The 26,853-nt window shown below is 39.3% G+C and overlaps 2 protein-coding genes across 5 annotated transcripts in view; one reads left to right on the forward strand and one right to left on the reverse strand.

The window, feature by feature from the left end:
• ZFYVE28 (zinc finger FYVE-type containing 28) overlaps positions 1-10,977 on the reverse strand; it is a 164,788-nt gene extending 153,811 nt beyond the window's left edge. For all 4 annotated transcript variants that reach the window (XM_040592482.1, XM_040592476.1, XM_040592469.1 and 1 more), the window contains exon 1: positions 10,659-10,977. In XM_040592482.1, the coding sequence (XP_040448416.1) occupies positions 10,659-10,697 (39 nt within the window). In that variant the 5' untranslated portion in view covers positions 10,698-10,977. The remainder of the gene's footprint in view (positions 1-10,658) is intronic.
• Positions 10,978-11,218: 241 nt separating this feature from the next.
• CFAP99 (cilia and flagella associated protein 99) overlaps positions 11,219-26,853 on the forward strand; it is a 63,768-nt gene continuing 48,133 nt past the window's right edge. Inside the window, 3 exon segments of the mRNA XM_040592495.1 lie at positions 11,219-11,661; positions 14,474-14,601; positions 26,448-26,592. Of these exon segments, the coding sequence (XP_040448429.1) occupies positions 14,482-14,601; positions 26,448-26,592 (265 nt within the window). The 5' untranslated portion in view covers positions 11,219-11,661; positions 14,474-14,481.

A 26,853-nucleotide genomic window follows, 5' to 3' on the forward strand; every position in this document is an offset into this window, starting at 1 on the left:
CAGCTGTATAATCTTACTGCAGGGTAAAACCTAAAAGGAAACTCATCTCATATAAAGTAGCGGACAAGGAGAAGTAGCAACTGAGGAATAAAATGGTTAAAAAACGCCTAAAGTTAAGCTTTTCCGGGGAGTCTGGCTACTGACTTACATTTAAGGCCACTGAATAACCTCATCTCACCTTCATGCCTCAGTCCCCCATCTGAAACCTAGGAAGAATGACTATTTGTATTGAAAGATGCACAGATGATACACAAGTTTTGGTACATACACACAACACATTGGAACACATAGATATATAAGGACAGAGAGAGAGAGAATGAGAAAATAAAGAGCTGGAACCAACCTCACAGCATTTCATTGCTTGATGTGACTGATAACAAATTACTCTGGACTAAGCAAAAACTGTGCTTAGCTGTCTTATATTACAATTAATAGGTGGCAACCTTTCTCCTGGAAACATTAACTGTTCAGAAGCACTCATGAAGTATTGTTTGAGTTTTACACAGTTGCTTTTTTCAAAAACCATGAATTACTATCTTTCAGAACCAGCCAGGCACCTTCAATTCACTACATTTACTTGCTTACATCAGAAGAGCAGATTTTATATATATATATGTACATATAGATCGAGATACACATGTTACATAATTTAACAGATCATTTCTAATGTAGACTAAAAAATTAATTTTTTTCATACTGAAAAGCATGTCATGGCTTTTTAAAGATGCATTCATTTTTTAAAAAGTTTAATGCCAGTTCTTTAAAATTCCAAAGTGTAACATCAACTTACTGGTTTCTTGTTATGAACTATACACAGCACTGTCTACTATGAAAATGCCAAATACTAGCTTTCAAAGTTCAATAAGAAAAGAAAAAATTCACTGAAAAATAGATACAACCTAAGGCTAAGTCTTTCTTAAAGAAACTGTCAAAGGAAATACTTCAGCCAATTAATTTTTCTGTCCAGTTATTTTTAAGGTACATTTTCTCAACTAACATGTCAAGGGAATATATACTCTGAAATTAAGATAAATGCCCAATAAGAAGCCTTGCTTCCTTCCCTCTTCGAGTGAGAGAAGCAGTGAGAAAAAAGGCTACTGCCTTGCTAGTTCAGTACCTCCCTTCCTACTGTCACCACTACTATCAGGTATAAGACTTGTCAGGTATCCTGACTGAAATCATGAGAACAAAAAAATTTGTCTGCAATTAATTACACCCCCTCAAAAAAAAATAATCTAAAGTAATGCTTTTCTCACATAAGCAGAAACCATTGCAAACACTAAACAAAACTTCTGGACGCAGAGGTATCGTATAGCCTCAGCAAAAAAAAAAAACACAGCCACCCCCAACAATAAAAACCACACAAAAAAACCTGGTGTTACTGAAATTGAAGACACTTGCCCTGGATAAATTTTATCTTCTTCAAATATACTCAAATGCTTAGTCAAAACAATTAGCTAAAAAAATATCAAAATATAGTAAAACTACAAACTTCCATACACTTTACTAAACACCTCCAAAATACCCCCATGATAACTGAAAAGCAGATTCTCCAACATTAACACATCAGTTCTGACAAAAATGTTCAAGAATCACTTCAATATAAATAAAATACTAGCCAAATTAACAACTACACCAGTGAACAATAGGCACTTTTTAACATAAGGCAAAAAATAACCTGCCCTTTTCCAATTGTTTGCTACTGATCATGACATAACATTATGCTAAATTTAAACAGCGATTGTAAGATAGCTATGAAGTGCACAGGAGGATCATTCCTTGAAAGAACGCAATGCTACCTATAATCTTCAAAACAGACTCCAGATCTGGCCAAACTCACCACAAGAAGTATCCATATCAAACAGACTTACAGTAAGAGCAGTACAAAACTGTCTCATATCCCTTTAAAACCACCCAATGGAACCTATGCATACACTTGCAAGAATGCAACACATTTCATCCATAGCACTACACGTCCCTACAGGATTTACACTCATGCAACCACACAACCACCGTGTTCAAGGAGGAACATGCACTAGTCCTCACCAAGGGACACAGAAAAATCTAGTTGTCATTTCCATTTCATCTCTTAAACCTCACTGAAGACCTACAAGATTCCTTAAAATACAAAGCAAAATATATCATGGGTTCAAGATGAAATTTGTTTGACAGCAGTTTACATTTTTTCCTACTCCTTGCATCATATTAACTCTTCCTTATTCTACAAGGGCTTCCATGCATCATGCACCATAAAATGACATCATTTCAATTGCATCATGATATTTTTGAAACGCTGTTTACTAGATCAGGTATACTGGTCCAGCTTTATAAAAAAAACATGAATTAGTATGTTCGGCAGTGCAGGCACTCCATATATACGAATCTTGAAAATAAAGTAAAAGCAGATAGTGCTTTGAGAAAATTTGGAGGGTTTTATAGAAAGCATGCTGATATGTTCTCATTTGTGTGGTAGGAGCACAAAAATTCCAGCAACTGAACTAAGACATTAAGGTGAAATTGCTGCCAGGAAATTGGTGCTTACAGAAGGATAATTAGAGAAAAAGGCACTAAGACAGCCCCATACCATTCCTAATAAAGACTCCCAGACAAACATCCAAAAGCCACTTGCAGACAAACATGCAAGACCCCTTTCATGCTCAGCTCCTTTCATGGCAGTAAAGAACCACTTGAATAAACTGTGTTTTTGAACATCTTATGAACCTCAGAATGTCAGGATATGTTTCCTACATTAAAAGGTCTACAAAGGAAGGTGAGAATTAGAAGAATGCATTGCAGAAATGCAGAACACCCTGAGCATCCAGTTAGTTTAGCTTCAACCACCTATAATTTTCAGAGATCAAAGTGCCAGTCAATGGCAGGAATTAACACATTCCAGCATAAACATCACCCTGATTTAAATTAACTTGTGTCCCATATGAAAATAAAAAGCAGGCATTTTGAAATACTAGGAGAGTAATCCTCCCTTTTTCCTTCCTCAAAATATTTTTCTTAGATTTTTAGGCCAAGCATTTTTTTCCACCCTATCCTCTTCACCTGTGTCCCCTTTAATGTCCTTTTCCCCATTTGCTTTCCTTTCATTCATTCACCCAGCATGGTGTACGTGGAACTGACATGATGCTCACTCTTGCATTATTCATTTTGAACAGCTATCAAGTATGAATAAAGGCCCTGCGAGAGAGAAGAAAAATGAGCTTATGGCCCACAAAGACAGAGCAAAGTAGAAGCTGCCCCTGCATGAAGCTCTCAGAGGTCAACTGTCCTTGCTGTAGATTGTGATACGCTTCCATAGCCTCACTGCAGAAACCCATTTCCTTTCATAACTCAGTTCCTGTTGATCAGCTTTTTAGGCATCTTATTCCTAAACAGGATCCAAAGCAATAATACTACTGGGAGGAGAGAGTGGCAAATACAGAGGAACCTAAGTAAGAGCCACCATCAATGTGATCAGAAAGATCAAGAAGAATCGCCAGGCTACAGGCCCGAGAAAATAATGCAAAGTCATCACTGATTACTGGGGAGACAAGAAGGAAAATTTGTACACTCCGCAGAGTAGAACAGAAACACACAAACAGGATGTAATCAGTCTGACCCACGTCATCAAAATAAACAAGAGTAAGACTACCTGGTTATAGCAGCAAGGTATGAAGATACAGACTTCCTGTCTCAGTAAGTTGTCCAAACATTCTATTGCCCAAAAAAATTCACTCCTTCCTATACCCTAAATCTAGACCTCTATAAAATGCATTACAACTTTTGTCACTCTGTTTTCAAACAGCCAGAAGCTGACACTGCCCCAAAGGAAAAACCATATTCTATTACAGTGAGCTTTCCACCAGGCATAGGTTAAATGCTTTGCTTTAGCTGACTTAGGGATAGCTTGTGTTTACAGGATTCAACAGCTTCAGCGAGCATGGAATGCAGCAGTTCGCCTCCTGAATGCAAGCAGGGATCAAATGGCCATTATACCAGCTATCCCCAGCATGTAATTTTAGTTGAAGAGTGGGAATATTTCATACTTTTAAGACGAAAAAGACTCAGCTGAGAACAGGCAAGACAGACTCCAATTTAGCAGCATCCTCCAGTAAAACAACCAGGCTGAAAAGACTTGCTTTTTCACACACACTGCAAAGGTTGGTCAGTCTTCAAACATGAACCAAACATACTCAGCCTTCAATTAATTTATTTTTAACATTATTATTTAAAATAGTTTTACTGAATTAATCTAAATGAATTTGCTAACACAACTACCAGGAAAGTAGATCATCCTAACTATTAAAGCAGTTAAACGAAGCATGTCAAAAATATCTGCACTGTTTTTCAGTTAGTTCGGTATGAAAGTATTCTTCTCTGGTCCAATGCTAATGGTATTTTTGGCAGGTTTGTTTTTATTTTGTCATTCATCTACAATAACCTAGGAAGAATACATTGCGATCATTAAAAAGCAATGTTTCCTAGATTCTGTTAAGTGCCACCATGTGGAGGGAGGAAAGGAACAGAAGAATCTAAACATCCAAATTAAGTTTCCAAGCAAGAGCAAAAGACAAGTCTGCAGGTTCAGAGACACATTAGGTCACACCAATGACTGCTTGAATAATTTTATAAAGAAAATGCTCACCTCAGCAGAATGAAATTCACCTTTAAGCACTGGGAAGCCAGTAGTTATTATGGAGACCAGAAGTATAAATTAATTGAAAAGTTATCATACATTAAGGAAAAATGTTCATGAGGTACCAAATTATAAGGGTACAATCTGCAGCTCAGCAAACTCTTATGCTGCAGACTATCTTAAGTTTAAAAAAAAAAAAAAAGCCCAGGGTAAATATCAATTTCTATTCATCTCATCTTTTTGTCCCCTAGGTATCTGTTAGAGGAAACTGGGATAGAGATAACCACCAGACATCACACCAGTCTAGATGGACCTTTGATCTGATATACTATGGCTATGCTCACAGTATTCCACATAAAAATTATTCTGCAAGGTGTATGTATTTCTCTTATATCAAAGTAATTAAGAACAGCCAAGCAATTTTCTTAATAGACAATGGCAATAGTTACTTCCCTTTTTCAGATTCAGGTAATATCAAGGCTAAAACAATATAAGTGCAGGTAAATATCTTCCATCAGCCGCAGAGCTAGAACAGAACAGCAAAGAATTACAGTTTCCACACTTGTGTTCAAACCACTAGATGGTGCTTCTAAAATGAAGCAATACAATATGCAAAACTCTAAAACTGAGTTATGTAGGATGATTTACACGTTGCCCTCCTCAGGACTGTTATCAGTAACACTGATTAATGTGGTTCAGTAGCTGCAGCCTCTGATCAGACAGCAGCAACAAGAATAATTAAGCAGATAATTGAGATCTCAGAGCTGACGACGAAAACAGTGAATATTTAAAAAAAACACCACCACAGTAACTGGTGTTTCCCCAAATAATAGGAACTCCTCGTTCTGTCTTTGAAAGTCGTTCGATGTTAATATAAATACTACATTAAGTAAGTTTTGTTCACAAACTGCTATGCCCAAAAGCTTTGATCACTGTATGGCACCAGTAAAAAAAAAAACTTTATGCTGCAAATAGCATTTACCTCTATCACTCTTCAGTTTAATTTCCTCTAAGACATTTTTCCCCAGACTGAACTCACTGTAGTTCTGTGAAAAGCAAACCCTTCACTTTTAAGACTCGGAAAGCAGGGGGGAAAGCAGTTTTCCTATGAACTCATTTCTTCTCCTTAAAAAAAATTAAATAAAGTTTTGACTATTTCAAATTGTATTTCCCATCTTTTACTTCTTTGAATCAGCTCTGCCGCTAAGCAACCCTAACAACACTGCTGAGAAAGATAACCCTATGGGCAGCTTTTGATGTTCAACACTTACCTAGGCCTTTTTTTTTTTTTTTTTTGTAAACACTTCTGCTAAGTAATGCAGAAGCTCCTAGAGGTCTTTTGATATTTATTTTTTTTTTGTCATTGGCACTCACATTGCTACTTTAGGGGCTTGCTCTTGATCCCCTGGGAATGCTCTTCTCTTCCTCTTACTTGCATGAGATAATCATCCAAGATGCCATTTACTACCTCCTGGTTTAAGCCTTTTTTTAAATTAGCATACTTTTCTTCAAAGTCCTGTAACAACTATTATTAGCAACAATAATTACTAGCTATGGCTTACTTTCATAAAATGTAGCTTAGTAAGATGACCCTTAAAAATGTTAGAGAAAGGCACTATGCACAAACACAGAAACAAGCCTCCTCCAAGTACCTCCACTTCCACTTATCACTTAAATGCTATTTCTGATCAGAGAGCACCACTGCAGAAACATGGCAACAGGCAGCAAGAACCTCTTGTCTTGAAGATGCATCTGCTAATCCAGCTGCAGAAAACCACGATCAGATCTTAAAAAGAAATCAATGTAAAGTATTTCAAAACAAATACCCAGGAAAATAGCAACCACAATTCTCAGCATCTCCAAGCACTCCAGGGCAAGAAGATGTGTAGCCTCTAAAGCATGTGAAAGAGGTCTGCTGAGTAGCTACTTGTCAGTAAGTCTTCACTCTCAGCTACAAGTGGGGCCATTTCTGCAAACCTGTCCTCAAATCGCCATTGCAGTTATACAGCCTTTTATTTAAAAAAAGACACCAGCAGTACAGCCATACCTTTGTCAATCTTAGCAGAGAGGTGTTAAAAAAAATAAAGATACAAAACCTCCGGGCTTATGCAAGCCCTGTGAGCATCATTTAACTGGGACAAAGCATTCAAAAAATCTTTACTACCAATGACTATGAATTTTGGCTAAATTATAAGAACATAAGAAATTCTTTGACTTTTACTATGAAAAGTTCACATTCTTTTACTATGTAAAAGAAACTAGGAGCAAAAAATTAGGTTAGTGGAATGCACAACTGAAACAAATATTGACAAAAGGTAGGTCTCATGAAAAAAACATATTCCTTGGCTTTTATTCCCCAGGTAAAAAAGCATTCAGATTCATAGATATAAACACAAAAAATTATTAAAAATAAGCATACACTGCAGATGTTTGTCTTCTACTAAACAGATTAAAAACATCTTGATGTTGTGGTTAGAGGCAGACTTTTTTTTGCCCTGTGAAACACTAAACAGTTCTTTCAGAATACCACTAAGTTTGAGCTCAATTCAAAGAGCTACTCCAGCAAATTCATTACCCACTCTTTTTCAAGCTGGTCTCCAGATTTTAAGCAGTTACATTCCTAAAAATTCTTCTGGTTATCAAACACATTTCACAACTCCACAAAGCCAGTCCAGTTCTGTATTTTTGCTGGATGCTCAGATCTGCCTGGGAGCAAGTTCTGACCTGACACCTGTGGAATGCTCCAGCAGCAGAAGGTACGAGATAAGAAATTCCCGGAAGTGACAGAAACATTTCTATTATATCTGTGCATACAGACAAATATTTTGATTTAGAAGGGATCATCCTTTCTCTCAGAACTGTGGCAGTGTCTGGGAAACCTGCAGTGTCCTGAGGAGGTCAAACAGTATTATTCCACCTGCGTGCTGCAATTCAAGAACACTATTTTTCTTATCAGTCCCATGCATTTTCTCCCAGTTCAAAAGCAATCACCAACCCCCCTCCAAAAACTTAACACATCGAATCTGCAGTCTCCCAAAGGAAAACACATCTTACAGATAACATTTAAAAAATTAAGTAACAATCGATGTGGCACAGGAGGCTGGAAACAATATCTCATCTCTGCTTGTCTCTAACACATCACTTAAGAGTCTGCCTCCTACCAGCTACACAGATCACGTCACAGCTATTTATTTCATTGTCTGGTTACCTTTACCATCGGCATTCAATCTGTTTCATTAAAATCTGGTATATCAGCATATCTGAAGAGTAAGGCTGGACAGGAAGAGCATTGACTGCACAACGATCTAGGAAAGTCATGCTGTTCTCGTGACATGCTCATATTAGTCAAGACTTTCCACTTCCTACACCCACATTTTCTCTCCCATCCTTGTTTTTTTCAGAGATGCAGCAGTTCCTAAGTAAATATTCCTACCTAGATGCAGGTCCCTGCATCTTAGTGTGACTTGATGACTATCCTGATAGCTTTGTGATTCCATCTTGTTATGCAATTTGATTCTATTCCATTTAGCTGAATGAATTCACATATTTTGAGGTTGGTGGTTTGTGGGTTTTTTGTTTGTTTGGTTTTTTTCTTTTTTTTTGGGGGGGGGGGGGAGAATTATGAAATTGATACCCTGGGATTAAGCTAAACCATACATTCAGGTTTCTGAACAGGCTGTACTGTGAATTCACTGCACTCTGATGTCATCTCCCCTGCCTTCAGGAGTATGTCTGAACAGCAATAAAAGCTGTAGGCAGGCCAAATGCCCAGTACCATCAAAATATGCTGCCATGAGAAGTCCTATTATATGATATTAAGATCTGGAATACTTCAGAAGAAGCATTCCCCATCATTGCTAGTAGCAAAACCTAACTGATAAGATCTACCTGGCAATCGGGTACCTAACAGAGAATTATAATTAAGCAACAGAAGTCACTAGTGGTGATAGCCCCACTAGAATATGTATTCAAAACAAGTCATCTTCAAAATAAATTATATGTAAAAGCATTTCAAAATAGTCTGTGGAACCCAATAACCTTATGGGAAGGAATCCTAAGGATTCCTTGACAAAATAGGAAAGCAAGTAGTATAATCGGGAAAGGTACAGTCTCTAAATGTGAGCTCCTCCAACTTATTTTCTACCAAAAAAGAGCTATTCAAACTCTTGCGTATTTAATTATATTATCCATAGCAACTCAATAGGCCCATCAGGAAAAATGCTTGTTTCTGAAAGAATGTATACTATTACAATTCGTCAATAGCCTGCTCTGAATACAAGTACAAAATTATGTAGAAAGCTACTGAAACAAAAACCATTTGCAAAGAAAATATTAGATATACAACAAAAAAGGGCACGGTGTTGGTTTTAAACTAACAGCAATAGATGTTACTGATTTATGAGGCCCAGTGTCATGCGACAGGCTTGGAAAGTTCCTTTGCCACAGAAGAGTCCCACAGAAATATGAGCATACACTGTTTAATACAGACATTAGATGCTGAACATACTTATTAATATACTGCTCCTTTGTTGTCTGCTGCAACTTTTATCCAAAAGACAAAATAAAAATTAAAAACTAATTAGATTTCACATTAATTTTCTTTCTAATAAAGAATTTGTGAAGTCTAATTAGTTTTTATTTTAAAAGTGACAAAAACTATATTTACAATTGTTTCTTCTGCATTTAAGATCACCAGAATTTCTTTTTCTTAACTGTTTCTCTCTTAGTTGTTCCTTGATAGAAAACATAAACAACTAACAAAGTTCATTGAAAACTAACTGTAATCTGTTACTGTGTTTTCAGTTACTTAATCTCTAAATTATTTTCCTTTCAGTTATCAGCAGCAATAGACAAGTATGGGCTCTTCAACAGTACTCACTCGGGTTATGACTACACAGAAAATCCATAAAACCAGCACAACCTGAACTTATATTATGCAGTATCACCTCGGCTTTTTTTTTTTTTTTTTTTTAAGTACTCATGTATACTGGCTGTAATTCAGGCAAAAGGACTGTGCACAGAAGCTGGTTTACAAAACATAGGCTTAACACTATTAATGAAATTAAAACATTAAAACAGTGGTGGTAGTGACAGAGGGATACAAATCAAGTTCTTCATAAAGCGAACAACTATACTGACTGCTGCAATGCCTGGACAAAAAAAGACTGTCATAGGTGTTCACAACCAGTAATGCCCTTCCTGTACGATCCGAACATCACACGCGAGACGAGATCGCTCTCCAGGCAGTTGTTACTTAACTCGTGCCAGAAGATGATAACTTCATTACAAAGCAAGCTATGATCCTTGGATCCCTTCCAACGATTCCAAAGCGAGAAGAAAACGGCCGAAAATGAACACAGTTACACAGCACCACTCAACAATTTTTTTAACTTAAAAAAAGTTCTCAGGTGCAGGCAGGTAGCATTAATAGCAGAACCGGTGCAACTGATCCGGCTCTCCGCGGGTCCGGGCGCCGCGCAGACCGCAGCCTCCCGGGTTTGGCCGAAGGAGGCTGCCCGCACCGAGCTCCGGCGGGGCCGTACCCGCGCACACGGGCAGCTCCGCGGCCCCCGCTGCCGGCGGCCCCCGGGAACGCCACGGGCCCGGGGAGCGCCCCTGCCCCCGCCTCGGGCCGTGCTCTCGGCAGGTCCAAGCAGCACCACGGCACACGCTCTGCTTTGTCATCTCTCCCGCCGCAGCGGGCGAGCGGCTCCGCGCAGGGGCTGCGAGCTGCCGGCCCGCTCCGCCGCCCCGCACGGCCCGGCCCCTCCCGCCCGCCCACCCCCGCGCGGAACCGCCACACACCGCGTCCGGCGGGACCCGTCCGAAGGCAAACGGACCCAGCGCCGCGGCGGCTCCCGGCTGAGGCACCGGCGCGAAACGGCCCCGCGCCCGCCAGCGCCGCGGCTGCGCGCCGGGATCCGCGGCTCAACTTCCCCGCCGCGGGGTGAGGGTGACCCCGGCGTGAGGCGAGCGGAGGCGCCGCCGGGGCAGCGGCGGCCACCCCCGCCGGCGGCTCCTCACAACTTACCTTGGGTTTGTAGAGCCACTTTCTGAACCTGTTCATCATCACCGCGGCCGCTGCCACGCCGCCGCCGCCTGCCGTTGCCACAGGGGCTGCCGGCTCCCCGCCCGCGCCGCTCCGGGGACCGGGGCGAGCCCTGCCCCTCGCCGGGAGGCTCCGCCGGATCGCCGCCCCCGCCACCCCCTTCTCCTGTCCCTCAGGGCAGAGGCCGCCGGCCGCTGCGGAGCGCGGGCGCCGCGCGCTCCCCTCAGCGCAGGGACCAGCCGCCGGCACCGCAGGCTGCGCGCCCGGCTGACAGCCCCCAAAACATTGCGCGGCCGGCAGCGGCGCCCCTGGCGCATGCGCAGGGGCCGGGGGTCGGGCCCACGCGAACCCTCCCGGCTGGCTCCCGCGCCGGCAGCCAATCCGATGGCGGCCAAGGACGGCCCCTCGGCAGGCTGGCCCCGCCCTCCCGGCTGCTCATTTGCGTAACACACGAAGGGGGCGGAGAAACGACGTGCCCCGGCATGCCACGCCTCGTAACTGGAGGGGCGGGGCCAGGCGCCGCTGCCCGGTGGGTGCCGGGGCTTGTAGTCTGTTTCGCGGGGCGCGCCCGGCCCAGGACCGCAAGCCCCTGCCCGTGACAGCCTGCCCTACCCGGTCGCCTGACAGCCGGCTGATTGATTCCTCGCCGCCCGTGAGGACAAAACGTCGCGAGGGGAGGGCGGAACGACTTGCTTGGCAACGGCGCCAAACAATCGCCGCCATCTTCTTTTCAGCCCGGGTAGTTCTTTGCTGCTGGGTCGGGCCGTTCCGCGGCGCGGAGGCGGGAGCGAAGGAGAACTACAGCTCCCGGCAGCCCCTGCGCCCCTTGGCAACGGCGTCGGGCCGGGTCGGGCCGAGCCGCCGCCGGACGCGCCAGGATCTCTGCGGCCTGGGGGTCCGCGCCGCCGCTCCCGCCACGCTGATCGGGGAGCGCCAAGCTCCGGCGGGCACGCAGAGGGCCGCCCGGACTGGCGGGGCCAGCCAGGTACGGGACCGGGCAGCGCCGTGCTGAGGGGTCGCCCGTTGGGGCAGGGGCCGCTGCGCGCCCGCGCATTTACCTCAGGCGGCGGCGGCGCCAGCCCAGGGGCCCGGGGTGTTGCCCCCATAGGCCTCGCGGGCGTCTGCTGGGCAGCTGTAGCCGTACGTGGCACCTGAGACAACAGAAACGGGTAAAATGCTTGATGTGTGAAGTGCCAGGGCCCCCAGGCAGGCTTACAACTACTTCACTCGTTTATGACGTGTTTATAAATACAAAAGATCAGCGGGGCCCGTGTTACATAGTAGACAGGATTGCTGGGCTTTGCTCCCAGCACTGTCACTCACTCTTGTGCTTTTGGGCATGTAGCCAGCCTTGGTCTCCTTTGGCTTAGCTATCTCGTGAATATAATACAACTTATTTCCAGAAGGTTTCATACAATGGATATTTAATTGTAAAGTCCCACAAGATGCTAGGTAAAGAAATAGTGTCAAGGAAAATACTTGTGGTAGGTATGCAAAACACTGAAATATATGCAAATTAGAAATAAACTTCGGGTCCAGGCCATAGCTGCTCAGGGTGAATCTTTTCCATCTGACACTTTGCTGCCTTAAGGGAGGAATCTGCTGAAAAGAGGACCTGTGCCCCGAACTGCTCTCTGCTACGCTCAGGTGACAGTCAGTGATGCAGAGAAGTCCGAGTAAATGAAAATGGCAGGATGTAACCACTGGGACAATTGTGCTGTGTATTCTGTGGCTCTTTTTCTAGCACACAGTTGAGAGAAACACCTATTCCATCTTGAGTAGTAACTACTTGATCTGTATGAATTTTGCAGGGAGGCTTAGTTCAGCCCTCTTTTTAAGGACAGCTTTTGTCAGAGAAAATGCAGTCACAGTCTTTCTAGATTAGGAACACAGGAGCAAATGGAAAACCTGTAGAAATCTTTCAGGCCATTGAAACCAGTCCCTAAAATTGTGGACAGCTTTATCCTTCCTAACTGCTTTCAAAATATTTCCAGGCTCCATTGTATAATGAGAGTCAGGTTCTTACCTCCTTTCACTGAAATTCTGCATCTGATAATGGAAGAAATTTTCTACCATTTTGTACATAGTATAAATTTATATCCTTTGTATACCTAACAATTAGAATATTCTAAATGGCTGTGTGGAAATAAGGGCGATTGTCATAACACAAAGCATTTTATTTCTGATGTGTATGTTTTAAAACAATGATAATAACAGCAATTTCTTTAAATACAATCACAAATGAAGTTCTTTCTATTAAGAACCGCTGTATGTCCAGAGTTCTCGAGGTGTTACTATATGTCTTAGTCTTCATATTCCAGATTTGGGGTTTAATGGTTATGTGGAGGGGAAGAGTGAATATCAGCATGTATGGAGCATGAGAGCTCAAACTTATTTCTGCTGTGCCAGAAGAAAAAATATTTGTCACTGGTAGAGCTGCTGGACCCTGAATTATGACTCAGCCTGAATGAATATGGAGGTATTTCTTTCTCCCTTATCCAAAATCCCTTGTGAGTGTAAGAACCTTGACAGGTACAGAGAAACAGATCATGATTCTCAGAGGAGTGGAGAAACAGTGATTCCCCCTGTGACAGAGACACAGTAGCACCTCTTTTTATTTGCCATTCCTTGTCATGATCCAGCCCTGTTTTTCTGGACTTTTTTTTTAATTGGACATTTTGTCTTGATTATACCAGGTAACTAAATGCCTGTATTGACCATAATCACAGACAAACTTTTTTTTCAGTGGTTTGAGATTAGTAATTAGAAGTGTTGTTTCAGCAGTTATTATGGTGTATGGTAGTGCTGACAGGCAGAGTACAAAAACACCATGTCTGGAAATGTTGTGATATCCTTTTAAAACAAGAAATGAATTATCTTTACCACAGTGGGAATGAATCATCTTGATGAAGCATTCTTTTCTAACATCAAAGTATTATGATATATAAAATACAAGAACGATTTTCAAAAATGTATTTTTATTTTCACCATGGAAAATTACTTCTGTATACATTTTTTCCCTTGGCTAAAACAGATTGCTGACTTTCAGCCCTGATCTTTACTATCATTTGTCTTTCATACACAACAACACGTGCATGTGTATAAACAAATGCTTTATATTTCTTGCCATGTGAACATTAAAATCAACACAGCCAGTTCTACAAACTCTCACACATACGAGTAAGACATCATTTGAGATAGATGTAATCCAATCATTTCACAAAAAAAGCGTCAAACCTAAGAAGTACCCAACTGCTGTGCCTTCAGAAACCTAGACTACTGATGCGTTGCCCACCTTGCTGACCAACACTGTCTCATTGCTGCCTTAGAATTCCTCTGTGTTCCTATTTTTTTGTTGTTTTGGAAAAATAGGCTGTTAATAGCAACATGTGATAAGATTTAAGACTAAAATTTTTCTTTCAGTTGCATGTCACTGGGAAGAGCAATATATTAAATAGGACCTGTACAGCATACATGCAAACATTCATGCTTTTCTCTAGTATCATCTTTGTATTTCATCAGATAACCTGATACAGAAACCATTTTAGGTATCATTCTAAGGATTTTTTGAGACATTTCCAGAATAAGAAATATGTAATTATGTCTTCTATTTTATTGTTGTTTTTATTGTATTTTCATTTCTCCTGTTAGCTGTTCTGAGTAACTGTGATTTTGAAAGCTTGACCTAGATGTTCTCTTCTACATTACTGCAGTATATCTTCTCTATGAGCCTATCAACATACATTATGCTACAACTGAAGGAGGCATGAAAAATTAATGATTTACTATATTTATAGGATTCTCCATGGTGAAGATGGTCAGCCTTGGAAAACATATCGCAATAATAGTCCAACAGCTTAACAAATTTAACCCTGAAAATCAGAGCGTGGAGGATTTCTTGAATGAATCGGCCAAGATGCTGCAGGTATATTAAGTTTCAGTTTACCTTACATAGTTTACTTCATTTTAAACTGTTATTTTAAATATAAAGACAGCTGTTTTCTAATATGTTGTTGTAACTTGCATAGATTTTTCTTACAGTGACATTTTTCATTTGTGATTAAAGTCCAAATTTCTTATGGTTATCACCACAAAACAAGGAAGTAAAGATCAGAGTGTCTGAAAAACTACCTGAATAGCAACAAAAAAAGGGAAAGCAACAACCTTCTAAAATGGATCTGACAGTGATAGGTCAAGCTTCTCTTCCTCTTCTAAGCTGTTTTGTAATTTCATATCTCCTTTCCTCCTTCCAAATAGAAGTTTCTGTCAGCACCACCCATTTCTATGTATGAATGCAGTTCAGATGCTGACTCTCAGCATCAGGTATTCTTGCCGTAAGGACGTAAGTGACCATCAGAACAGTGGGATAGAAGCAAGTGACAGTAAATTGACTACCTGATTTTAGTCTAATACTGCCAAGAAACCAGACCAAGATTTCTCAGTATGCAGCTATACCAGCTGAAGCAGTTCCTGTCCTTTCCTGATCATAGTCTGTTACCTCTTCCTATCTCATTGTCCTCGGTGCCACCCTGACTTGTGCTGATGCAGTCACCCGACTGAATCAGCTTTAGAAAATCACTAAGGGAAGACAGTAATATTGTTTAGACTGCTATTGTCTGTGCGTGCCATGTATTATCAAACTACATTGTTGGAGCCCTGATTCCACACTGACATGAGGCTCCAGTGCTCATTTCCACTTCTGACAATAAAGTGCAAATCACTGCTATTCCAGTTAGATGGTCCTTTACATTGATTTTGCATAAACACAAATAACTACAAGAATATAAAACTGTGGAGGTGTGATATGAAAATCAGAGGCTGAGTCAGTGGATCCATACACATTTCTTGGGTGCTTGCTTTCTTAAACAGTTTCCACTCAGGCCCCTAATTTCTGCTACTGTCCATCTGCCTTGTAGTACAATGAACACATTGTGTGTTCATATGCTGAATTACATCAGGGAAATGATCCAGTTTCAAAATAATCATTTTTCACTGGGCAGAGAGCAGGTAAATTCAGCTACCACTGCTGCCAAAATAAATACATGTAAAAAATTAATGTTCAGATCATTGTCCTTCCTAGCCCAGGGAAGGTGATACAAAGATAAAAGTAGCAGTAACTCCATTAGAGAAACCTGAATCTTAAGTTTCGTAATAAACCCTTTGAAAAGGGGAAGAGCTGGGGGGATAGCTTATGCCAAAGGTAGGGCAGAAATCTTTCTCTGGGATACTTTCAGCTCAGTTACTACATAATATTTTTACTGTGAATTTATCCAAGAAAGTAAAATGTAAGATCTATGTTTATATAAAATTCAGCTTTGTTTTAGTACCAAATGGGTGATTATAATTCGTCATGGAAAATACACTTCATTTCTTTCTTTTCTGTTTCATAATAGGCATATGATAGTAAAAACATTGTAGAATTTTTCTACACATCATTTCCAGGCTTGGCGACTTACCAGTTAGACAATATTAACTGACCCATGCAGAAACTTCCTCCAGTTTGTATCCTGATTAATGCCATCACTTTAAATGACAGACTAAATTTAAGCCTGTAGGTCTTATGCTAGCAGCATGACAGATAGCAAACCTTGTGCTGTGTACGAATGAACAGACAAAAATCAGGAGGGTCAGATACCAAGAGCACAAATCTAAATAATTGCAGGACACATCTCTCTTTGTATTTATTTGCTTACTTGAGTATGCAGTATACCAGACTTGACTTTTCTACAAGTTACTATCTCCTATTCTATTAGACTTTTCTAATTGGTTAATTAGTTTTCCATCCCCTAAAAGTACAGTCAGATTCCATTAATTATCAACACTGTACGTTTCATTGATATTATATATCTTTATTGTATTTGGATGGTTTACAGTCCTAATGTCCTTCTAATATGATATCTGAGGTGTGTTGTCTAACTCTTTGATAACTTGTTGATGACCTACATAAAATATGCTTGTTAGGCTATTGTCCAGCTGTTTGTGGTTCTTCCTGGTGAAACAAACATTTTTGAGCTAGGTTATTTATCACAAAATAAAAAGACAGCACACACAGGTCATTCCAGAATGTGTTCAAGTTTGTTCAGCACCCCAGTAGTGTCTCTGCTGAGCTACAGGAGCCCCTGTGGATGCCAGTATTGTCAAGTGCCAGATTCTGGAGATAAGTACTTCTGACAGCCACATATTCTCACTTCAACTGCAAGGAACAGATAGCAAAAGACATTTTACAGAGCAAAACTTCTGTCAGAATGAAGTAGGTTTCCAAAAGCAATATAAATGTTTGTAGGAGCTGAACAAAAGTAAATAAAATTACTTGTTTGGAAATCTAAGAAATGAAATGAGGAGAGGGGCATCCTTGGATGATCAGAAATGGGGGATGACATCAGTGAAGAATAAGAGATAATAGGTAGAATGGAACCAAGTTGTGAAGCGTCTTGATAGCAAAGACAGGTAGCTTTCATTTTATGTGCTAGAATCAACCATGAGATGCTAGGTGGAGTCAAAACTGGTCAAAACAATGGACTAGCAGAACAGTCTTAACAATAGCATTCCAGAGAGTTGATTTGCTAGAGAAGGACTGGATTAGTTAAACCCAGGAAAGAGATGTTTATTACAATAAAATAGAGAATTTTCAGGCACTACCTTAGATTTTTAGCTATGAAGTGATAGAAAAATACTACTTGAAACCTACTGTTAACAAAAGAGTGAAGATGTGCACATAAACTGGTTGGAGAGTAGTCTACATGAAAAAGGACCTCTGAAGTCATGGGCTTGACTGACAGGCAGGGTGACAATAGTACCAATAATTGAGGAAAGAAGTAGCATGAGAGCGCGGAAGTTTTGTTTTAACATCGCTGAAATTAGGCTGACAACAACAGCAAGGAAATGTCACAGAGAGAGGCCAGCATTTTAGACTGCAGTTTAGGGTTCTTATTTGCGTACATGATAAATGTGAATATGTTATGAGAGGAAGTTGGATTTAGCACTAAGGGAGTAAGTCTGGAGGGCACATTCTGTCTTGATCCAAATATTCCTGTCAGCTGTCTAGCAGGGACATAAGACCATTCTTGTGGGAACCCTTGCAAATTAAAGCAGTAAAAATGGCTGGTGAAGTGAGGCACAGGAAAATAAGTGAAAGCAGGCAAGCAAATAGGTTAAAATTAAAGGCTTTACAATATGAATATATAAAGAAAGACGCATAAAATCCAAAAGTTCAAAGCCATAGTGTGAAAATATACTTGCTTTGGAAATTATAGCAAGACGTTACTAGTAGATTTCCATATTAGATCTTTTACTAAGTGTAGAATTGGTCTTTGTTGAATGCTTTGCTCAAAATCCAACACAACATTTCTGTTGGTTTCACTATGCTGCTGCAAAGGTGACACAATCCAGAGATTTGTGTATTAACTCTTCAGATTTTCTTCTTAGTTTCTAGATGTTCTAATTTTACTTACATGTAAGGTTAGAAAAATAATTAACACAAAACCCAGAATATGTTATTGTGCAAAACAGTAATAGTATATTTTGCTCTTTCATAAAGGCCGTGTGGAAGTGTTTATGTTTTCAGTCCACAGTGGTTGGGAAATGGCCGTACTGTAGAGCTCTGGAATACTCTTACTCTTGCCCTCAAACTTACTTTCCCAGGTTTAACCTGTCCTAGCTCCATCTCTTCAAGTTGATTCCAGTACTATTGTCACTGTCCAGCAAGTCCAGCTTGCCTCTTGGTTTTGTTCTGCTCACTGCAAAGTTCTTGCATGTTCAGTTCCAGTCTTTACTGTACCTAAATCAAATCAGAAATCTCTCTCTTCAAGCTGAAGCCCACAGGAGGCACATGTCACAGAGAAGATAGGTAAGACAGATTCTTTTCTATCAGTTTGAGCTCCCAGACTGACCCAGCGTGGCTTGTCCCAGTCTCATCCTGTATTGTAGTGAAAGATCTGCTTGCCCTGGGCTGGGCATGGTAAAGGCACACAGAATCTTCAGGGAAGATTACTGCTACAGTATAAACTCACACAAAACATATGCAAATGGATATTTTTCACTTGGCAAAATGTGCATGGATTTTCATAAGAAAACCAAAAGGCCAAATTTGTAAGTCACTGCATGGCCCCTGTGTGCCACTTTGCAAATACATCCCTAGCTGTTTCCTTGAATTTGATTTGCAACTGCTTAGTATTTCCAAATAGCTAGTTAAAAAAATGGAAGATTTGACAACTTTCTATTAAATATCGGTTTATTTTATCAGACCACGTGAGCTACTCTCATCTTGTTCCTCTTGATTAGTATGGGAGGGTATCCATTAACTTAACAGAAGCAGAAGCAACTTCTTGATTATTATTTTTAATTCTTATTGCAGCTTTATAATTTTACTTAAATATCAATGTTTCCATCTCAACATGTTCTCTCATTATAGGAAATCTTGTTGCAAGCTTTGAGATAGAAATCTGTTTGGAAAACATTTGGTGTGCAGTCTGTTTCCAAGTATATTCCAGAGTCATTGCCCAAAGTCAGAAGCATTACTCTCTGTACACATATTGGTGTAGAGTAGATAAGTAGTTGGCCATCTTTATTTATAGAGAAACGATGGCATTAGATACTGCTATCAAGAGTTACGTTTTTCTAGCTGTATGTGAGATTTAGCTTTACACAGTCCCTTTACAGTAACAGTGGTCACGCATCTAATCCCTGTGTACTGCTTTGAAAAAGTACCCATCTTTCTCTGCACTTTTGTAATTGAGGCAGATCAAGCAGATAACATATCCAATAACTGTTAGGCTACATTTTTCTTTTTCACTTATTGCACTTTGCAGCCACTCAGTATTTCAATATACAAATAGGGAATCAGAAAATTAGTTCTAAAGGAATAGAAAGTGAATTTTAAAGAGCAGATATTAGACCATTACTTTGACGGTTCAGGTCTGTCTGAACCACTGTATATATAAAGATAGAATCATCTTTTGGTGTGATGGAAATGTATAACTAAATTGCTGGAGTGCCAGGTAGTTAATAGTGTTTAGAACCAAGGCATCAAGAGAGAACATAATCTGTGCAAGGCCACTCAGGAAGCAAGAGAGAAAGATAAGCTCCAGTCTTAGTTCCTATCTTCCAATTCCTAGTTCAGGCTTCTGTATAAAAGCGGAGTTAGCAAAATTCACTGGCTATTACCATCCTGGTTTTAGAGAAATACAAATGAAATATGGTAAGGATTTTTAATGCTTGAATAGTGGGAGATAAATAACATGGTTTCCTCTAATTAGAATGTGATCAAAATTAGTATAGAGGTGATTCTTTGTTAAACTCCATACATTTTATTTCTGCAACATGTGAATTTTATATCATAAAAAGAATTTCTATTTGTTGCACGCAGTGAATAATCAGATTTGATTGTCTTCCAGGAAGAAAACTACACTTTGAGTTGTAATTCAGTTATTTACAGTCTTCATGTTTATTGTATTTTAAGTTATGAAGTTTATAACATAATATTGGACTTGTTTTTCACTGCAAATATTTTCAGTAAGAACGTAGTTTTATTATTAACATGATGGGTTATTCCTAGTTGCAATAAACAAACCTTCACCTTCAATCATGAAGAATCATATTATGTCCCTCAGACCTCCTAAAAACAAGTGCAAATAAATACTTTTTCTTCAATGTTGTGAGCTTGTTATTACAACAGAATTCAATTTGAATTATCCTGAATAGCACATTAACTTAAAATAATTCTTTATGTCTATCTCAGTTCTTTAAGGTATTGGTATTCACATTCAAATTTACATCTGTACTTCTGTTCTTCATTTGAATGCCCAAACTACTTCTCCTAAATGTGGTTTAATAGACCTTTCCTCAGACTGGTGCCCTCCAGGTTATATCTTCATTCTTGTGTGCTAACCCCCCCATCTTTTTATTAAGTATTCTTCAAATAAATCTATCAAAAATGATCCATGTCCAGAGTGATCCTTGATGCAGTGTACATTGTACATAAGGATATCATTTCATTAGACCATTTACAGAAATGGGCTGCAGCTGTTCATTTTTGAAAAAAGATTAAGTTTTGTATCTAATTGAAGCATCCCAGGCATCTTTTCTTCCTTGTGACTGTTAGAATCAAGCTTTTGCTATGATAATAAGAGACAGATTTTAACACAGAAGTTACCATGCAATGTTTGTGCCTTTCTCTATGCAAATAATTCACCTTACTTTCAGTGGAATTACTTATTTCAATTGGAGTTGCAGGATCAGAACCATCATACTGACCTTTATACATCCCATCTACTGAAAACCTTATTTATGCAAAATCAGAACTGCCACCCCAAATTCACTGTTTTACTCCTTTATCCCTCTCATGTTGATAGCAAGATGAACCTGTTTATGAGCTTTCCGTTTTGCAAGAACATGGTGTAATTTGGCATGAGTCTTCATAGTTCTCATTTGTGTTGGTTCAGCTGTGTCTCACACATGCCCACTCAACTGTGAGTAAAATCCCCAAATGTCAAAAGTCATAGATGTGGTTTTAAATATGAAAATAATGAAATGGAAGATTATTTTGATGCAAGTGGTGGAAAAAATCCTACTAAACTGTACAAGTCTAATTTTTGTATTAGTTACTGACTTAAGTGTAGCGTAGGATCTTTCTAAGGAAAGGATGGAGTCTGATTTTTCTGCAATGTCCCACTCATGTGATTGAATATTAAGTACAAGGGAAAATAATGATAACTCTTCAAGATGGTCAGCATTATCACTTGAAGATGAAAATACTACCTTGTAACTGCAACATAGACTGTGACTAGTAGAAGCAGGTCGATTTTGTACTTATATCCTAAGATCCCAAATTTTTTTCCCCCATTGAAATTGCTGGAAGCATTTTCGCTGACTTCAGAGCAAAAGAGGACTGAGTTCTGGAGACCGATTCAAAACCCAGTGAAGTCACTAGGAATATTTTCTTTCATTTCCACATCATTTTGATTAGACCCTTGGAGAGGACTAGCACTGATATCTGAAACACTATAAATTAATCAGACTTCATCTGCAAAATATGCATATTCTGCCCGGCAGTAGAAAAGTTCAGTACATATTATTACACTGTTCTTTCAGGAGGTGAAAGCTTTTTTATCTTTTCATCAAATATTATCTTCTTTCTAAAATGTCTGTATCACCTTAAACTAAATCCTTATCCTGAGATGTCTCAAACAGGACATGGCTGATGTTCCTTTCCTTCCTTCTGTCTAGAAAGAAAAGCTTTTCTTTCTCTTCTTACCATCCTTTTTCTGACCTCTCTAGCCCTTAAACAGGGGCCATTGTAACTATCCTTATTACCATAGACCCAGTGGCAAAGCTTGCTTTTTGCAGATACTTCTTTATTTAATTCATGATATTTCTTGAACTAACACATGTTGAAAGTTGTTTGTATACGAAGTCCTATGCTTAAGCTTTCTTACACAGTTTCTCCTCTCCTTGAAGAAACTTGAGTGGTTCCCACCTACAGCTAAGTGTCAGGAAGCAAGGAAAATATGTCCATGGAAGCAGACTAGGGGCATTAGGGATTTCTCAAAAAGGGGAGGTAATGCCAGTCAGCACATATTCTGACAGGAATAGCATTTTTTCACAGGATCATTCAGGATAATTTCAGACAAGATCAATCTTTTACTATACACACTTGGGAATCAGAAAAAGCTGAAATTAATTCCATAGAGAGAACACTTTCAGATGTTTGTATGAGAATGACATTTTGAACACATATAACTGTATTTTACTTACATCCAGTGCAGCTATTGGTCAACACAGTAATATATAGGCTTCCAAACTTTAAAAATATAGGACCCTCCAGTATTCATCTACTGTAAACTTATTAGGCTTTACACAACAAAAAAACAAATAATAAGCTGTAACATTAGAAATAGAGAGGTTGTTTCCTGAGCATAGAATAGGTATATTGATCAAGATCTATTTTGTCTTCTGGTAAATTTGAATAATTGGTGGAACATAAGATGATAGCTGCATGAGTTACTTTCATCTGTAACTGTATCTGGCTTTCCTCATCCTGAAGGACCCATGCAACACACTTGCAAACATAGCAAACTGGTGGTTGTTTCAGAGAAATACACGAGGTAAATTATACTTGAAAAGGTAAGAAGATGCTCTGAGAACAAAGGCTCACAAATTAGTGTTTATTAATTCTTGTTGCTACCAATGACTTGCTGTGTCACCTGGGGCAAATCTCTTTTATCTTCTCCATATCACAGTTCCTGCATTTACAAAATAATGTTAGCCAAAAGGAATTTCATTAAACTCAATTAATGTTAGCACAGTGTTTTGAGAATCTTGTTCAAAAGGTGTTATAAATGTATAGTCTGTCATCATATTGTACTTTTCAGAATCATTTGATCCACTTTTGAAATACATCCCACTGACATAAAATGCCACATAAAGCCACACAGAAAGAATGCACTTAGGAATTAGTGCTAAAAATTACGCCTACCCAACGTATTTCTTTCCCAAAGCAATTATGATTTCAGATATAATGATAAACTGTAAATATCCTTGATGGAATTTGTTGAGGACACAGTGCACTTTCTATACAGAGTATCCTAACTGTTTTAAAGCATTGGCTTGTTTTTTGATTCACTAGATTATCAGGAGGGCTTAACCAACAACTGGCTCACCTTTGAGATTTCTTATCCAAGTACTCATCCTGCCCAGTCTTGTTTAGTTTATTATGGTGAGATCACTTCCTTAGATGACATAGCTGCAGGCTGCTTAACTATTCTCAATTTGTGTGTGTAGAAATGGAACACAGTACTGTTTGTAGATGAAAGCAGATTTAATTGGTAATATTTCATGACAAGACATTTTGGCTTGTGCTCCACAGAATTACCAATCAGTACTGATGTTCTGGGGCACAGTTTGTCCTCAGGCTGCACCTCCTGTCACCTTGTTGCTTAGCTCGAGGCCATGCAGTAGTTACATACTGTCTTGCTCAGGGAGTAAGCGAGAGTAAGCACTTATTTCTGTGTTGTCCTAACAACTAACTTGTGACTGACTTGTTAACTTGTTAACGGAACAGTAAAAGCAGAGCAAATGTAAATATGCAATTGAATTGTAATGCTGTAGTCTTTACTGTATAGGAGGTATGATTTGGGAACTGGTGTCATCTAGTTATTACCTGTTTGTCTACTTTTGGTCATCTCTCCAAAGTACATTAGAAAAGCACTGCTTTGTTATAGTACTTTATACATGTATGATGTATCAAAGTACCCAGAAGGTGAATGCAAAAATTCCAATCAAATAAAGATCTTGGAAACAATTTAAATTCTAGCTTTCTAATGCAGATAGTCATGAGAGTTTTTGCAGGGCTTGTTACCAATGGGCTTGCCTCCAATGGGCTTGTCCAGTTTTACTATGGACTTTCTGTTTATTACCAGGGCTACTGTTGTCTGCAGATTGATCTGTTCGTTGACAGAGCAGCATTTGTTCAAGGGAACCATGTGTTTTAGATTCAAAATGCCACAGTCCTACTTTTACCGGAACTATGTCATCCTCTCTCACTTTGCCGTTCATATATTTAGATTTGCATTTGCCTTTTGTGGCAAATTCTCAGGTAACTCATACCAAATAAGGTATATATGTTTGAGCATTTAGTGTTGAGTTATATTTCTGGATTTTCTTTGTCAGTTTTTTGAAAGAACCTCCATGAATCTTCATCCAGAAAAGGTATATTTGGAATGGACTGTGTACCTCACAAGAATCCTCAGCTTAGCAAGATGGAGTCCATGCTTCCCATCAAATTAGGTTTTTTGCATATTTTCAGATGTATGGTCTCTTCCCTTTGCCCTTCCATTTGTGTCCATCCTCCATTTAAGCCCTTCTGTACCTCCTGTTTTCCACTACCTTCCTTTTTCACTCCTTTCTCTGTGCTGCTTCTTTGCCACCTCTCTCTAGTTGACTCCGTTTTCCCAAATGCATTCCCCTTTATCTTTCTCTCTTCTCAACCACAACCTGTTGGTTCTTCTTTCTCTAGAGCTTTGATTAAGAATGTAGGTGATATCCTCCTTATTTGCACTCAGTCTCTGGTGCTGCCCAGCAAACTTTGTGAAGCTTCCATGTCTCCATGTAATGATAGTTTGGTTGCACTCTATTTCTTTTTATCCAATATATTGCATCACAGAATAATTCAGAGTCATACCTGATGACTTCAGTTATAGAAATAAAGCTTTTCTATGACTTTAACTATTATTAGCCTTAAGGACCTAAAACCCACAAACTGAGCTTGATTTTGATTCTCTATGTGTATCATTACTAATATTGTCTATTATAGTTCTGCTAGAGAGGTAGTCAGATGTATTAGTGTAATCCCAATGGCAGTAAAGAAATTATGCAGGTGTAATTTTGCCTGCATAGATGTGTATGTCTATACGCATATATAAATATATATTAATATGGAGACAATTATATGGAGGCACTATTTTTTTCTAGTGGTGATGCACAAACTGGAAGGAACGAAACCTGGCTTTTGAGCAGGAGTCGTGAGGAGAGTTATTCTTGCTCTGACTGGCAATGTGAGAAACTACACATGGAGTGCTTCTGCGTAATTTTTTACATTTGAAAATTAGAACTGTAATTATAAACTTTTGCCTTGTATTTGCTCAGTCTCAAAGTCCTATATAGTGTCATACATCAGAAAACTCACATAGTTTCATGCAGCAGCCTCTAATAATACCTTTAAACTAGAAATTAATCACATTAGGGAAATAAAGCAATCAATATGCTAGCAGATAGCCTACTAGGCAAGGTGAACCTCTCATCTGATGTATTATTGCAGCTCAGTTGTTTCCACATCTCAGAGCTGTGGGAGAGATCATATATTAAATGTGGACTACATGTTTTCAGAAGGTGCACTTAGCTTCTTGGCTAACCTCCTTAAGTTAAAGAAGCATTGTTTGTCATTTTGTCATAGTGTGTCTGTCCTTTTTCAATTCCTTTAATAACAAACTTTTCTGGGCCTCAGGTTTTATTGCAATGTTTGAAAGTGGTTTATACTAGTAGTTTATCTCATGCAGTAACAGATATTCTGCAGGTTATTTATTATGACTGAAACTCTGTAAAGTTCAGGAGCATTAAGACTTTTTAAAGAGATTATAAGGTAAGATCCAACTGGTGTGCAGTGAGCATCTGACCCTCCTTTTTCTGTTCTCTTGTGGTATTGCATGAACATTATGACTGAACGAGAGGACAGCTGGATAAGAACCAGTCTGCATTAACATGAATCTCGGCACTCACAGGTTTAGTTAAAATTCATCATGTTCTCCAATATTCGGTTACAGTAGCAGTTAAAGAGTCTTTTCCACAATCTCTGTCCAGGTTCTTCCCTGAATCTGATCTCACCAGGTAGCACAGACTTTACTGACAAAGAACACGTTTCCTACTGGAAACACACACTCTTACTGAAACTTAATCATTGCTCATAGCTCAGAAACTTCCAATTTTCTTTGCATTAACTGTTAATATTCACATATCAAGGCTTTTTAACTAAATGTGTATGTCAGCAGATAAACTGAAAGTTTAACATAGGGGAAGGTTACATTTTACTTAACAAGGGTCATTAATTTGTTAGGGCTGCCCATATTTGGTAGTATTAGAAGTGCATCAGCCCTACCAAAGGCACTGCTATTTGTTATTCATGTTTTCCATTTGCTTCAAAATGATTGTACTTCTATTTGTACACAACTAGCATTTTCTTTCCAGATTACATTAATCATTATTAATTTTCTGTCTCTATAGACTCTTAACATGACAGAAGAAAAATTCGTGTTGGATACACTAGCTGGATGCATAGAATATAAACCCTTATTGGATGTAGTAGTCAATGCCTTTTTTGTTCAGGATGGGAGATACTGCCTGTTTTCTGAGCGTAATCTCTATATAGGTAAGTTTTCTTCAAAACACCAAATGTGCTTACCACAAAATTTTTAAAAATATTATTTTACTAGTGTAGGTCTTAATATTATATTACATTTGAAGCACTGTCATTGTGCCCAGTGCAATAACCATATGATGTAAAGCCTAAATCCTGGAATTGTTATTTAGTCTAGACTCTCACAGGTGTTAGCTGGAATTTTACCTAAGAAAATTCAGCAGAATATGCCTACAGATTAGGTAACGTGCAGATGAAAAATAGCTTCAGTGG

The sequence above is a fragment of the Falco naumanni genome, chromosome 1 (assembly GCF_017639655.2).
Source record: "Falco naumanni isolate bFalNau1 chromosome 1, bFalNau1.pat, whole genome shotgun sequence".
In the NCBI taxonomy this organism is placed as follows: Eukaryota; Metazoa; Chordata; class Aves; order Falconiformes; family Falconidae; genus Falco; species Falco naumanni.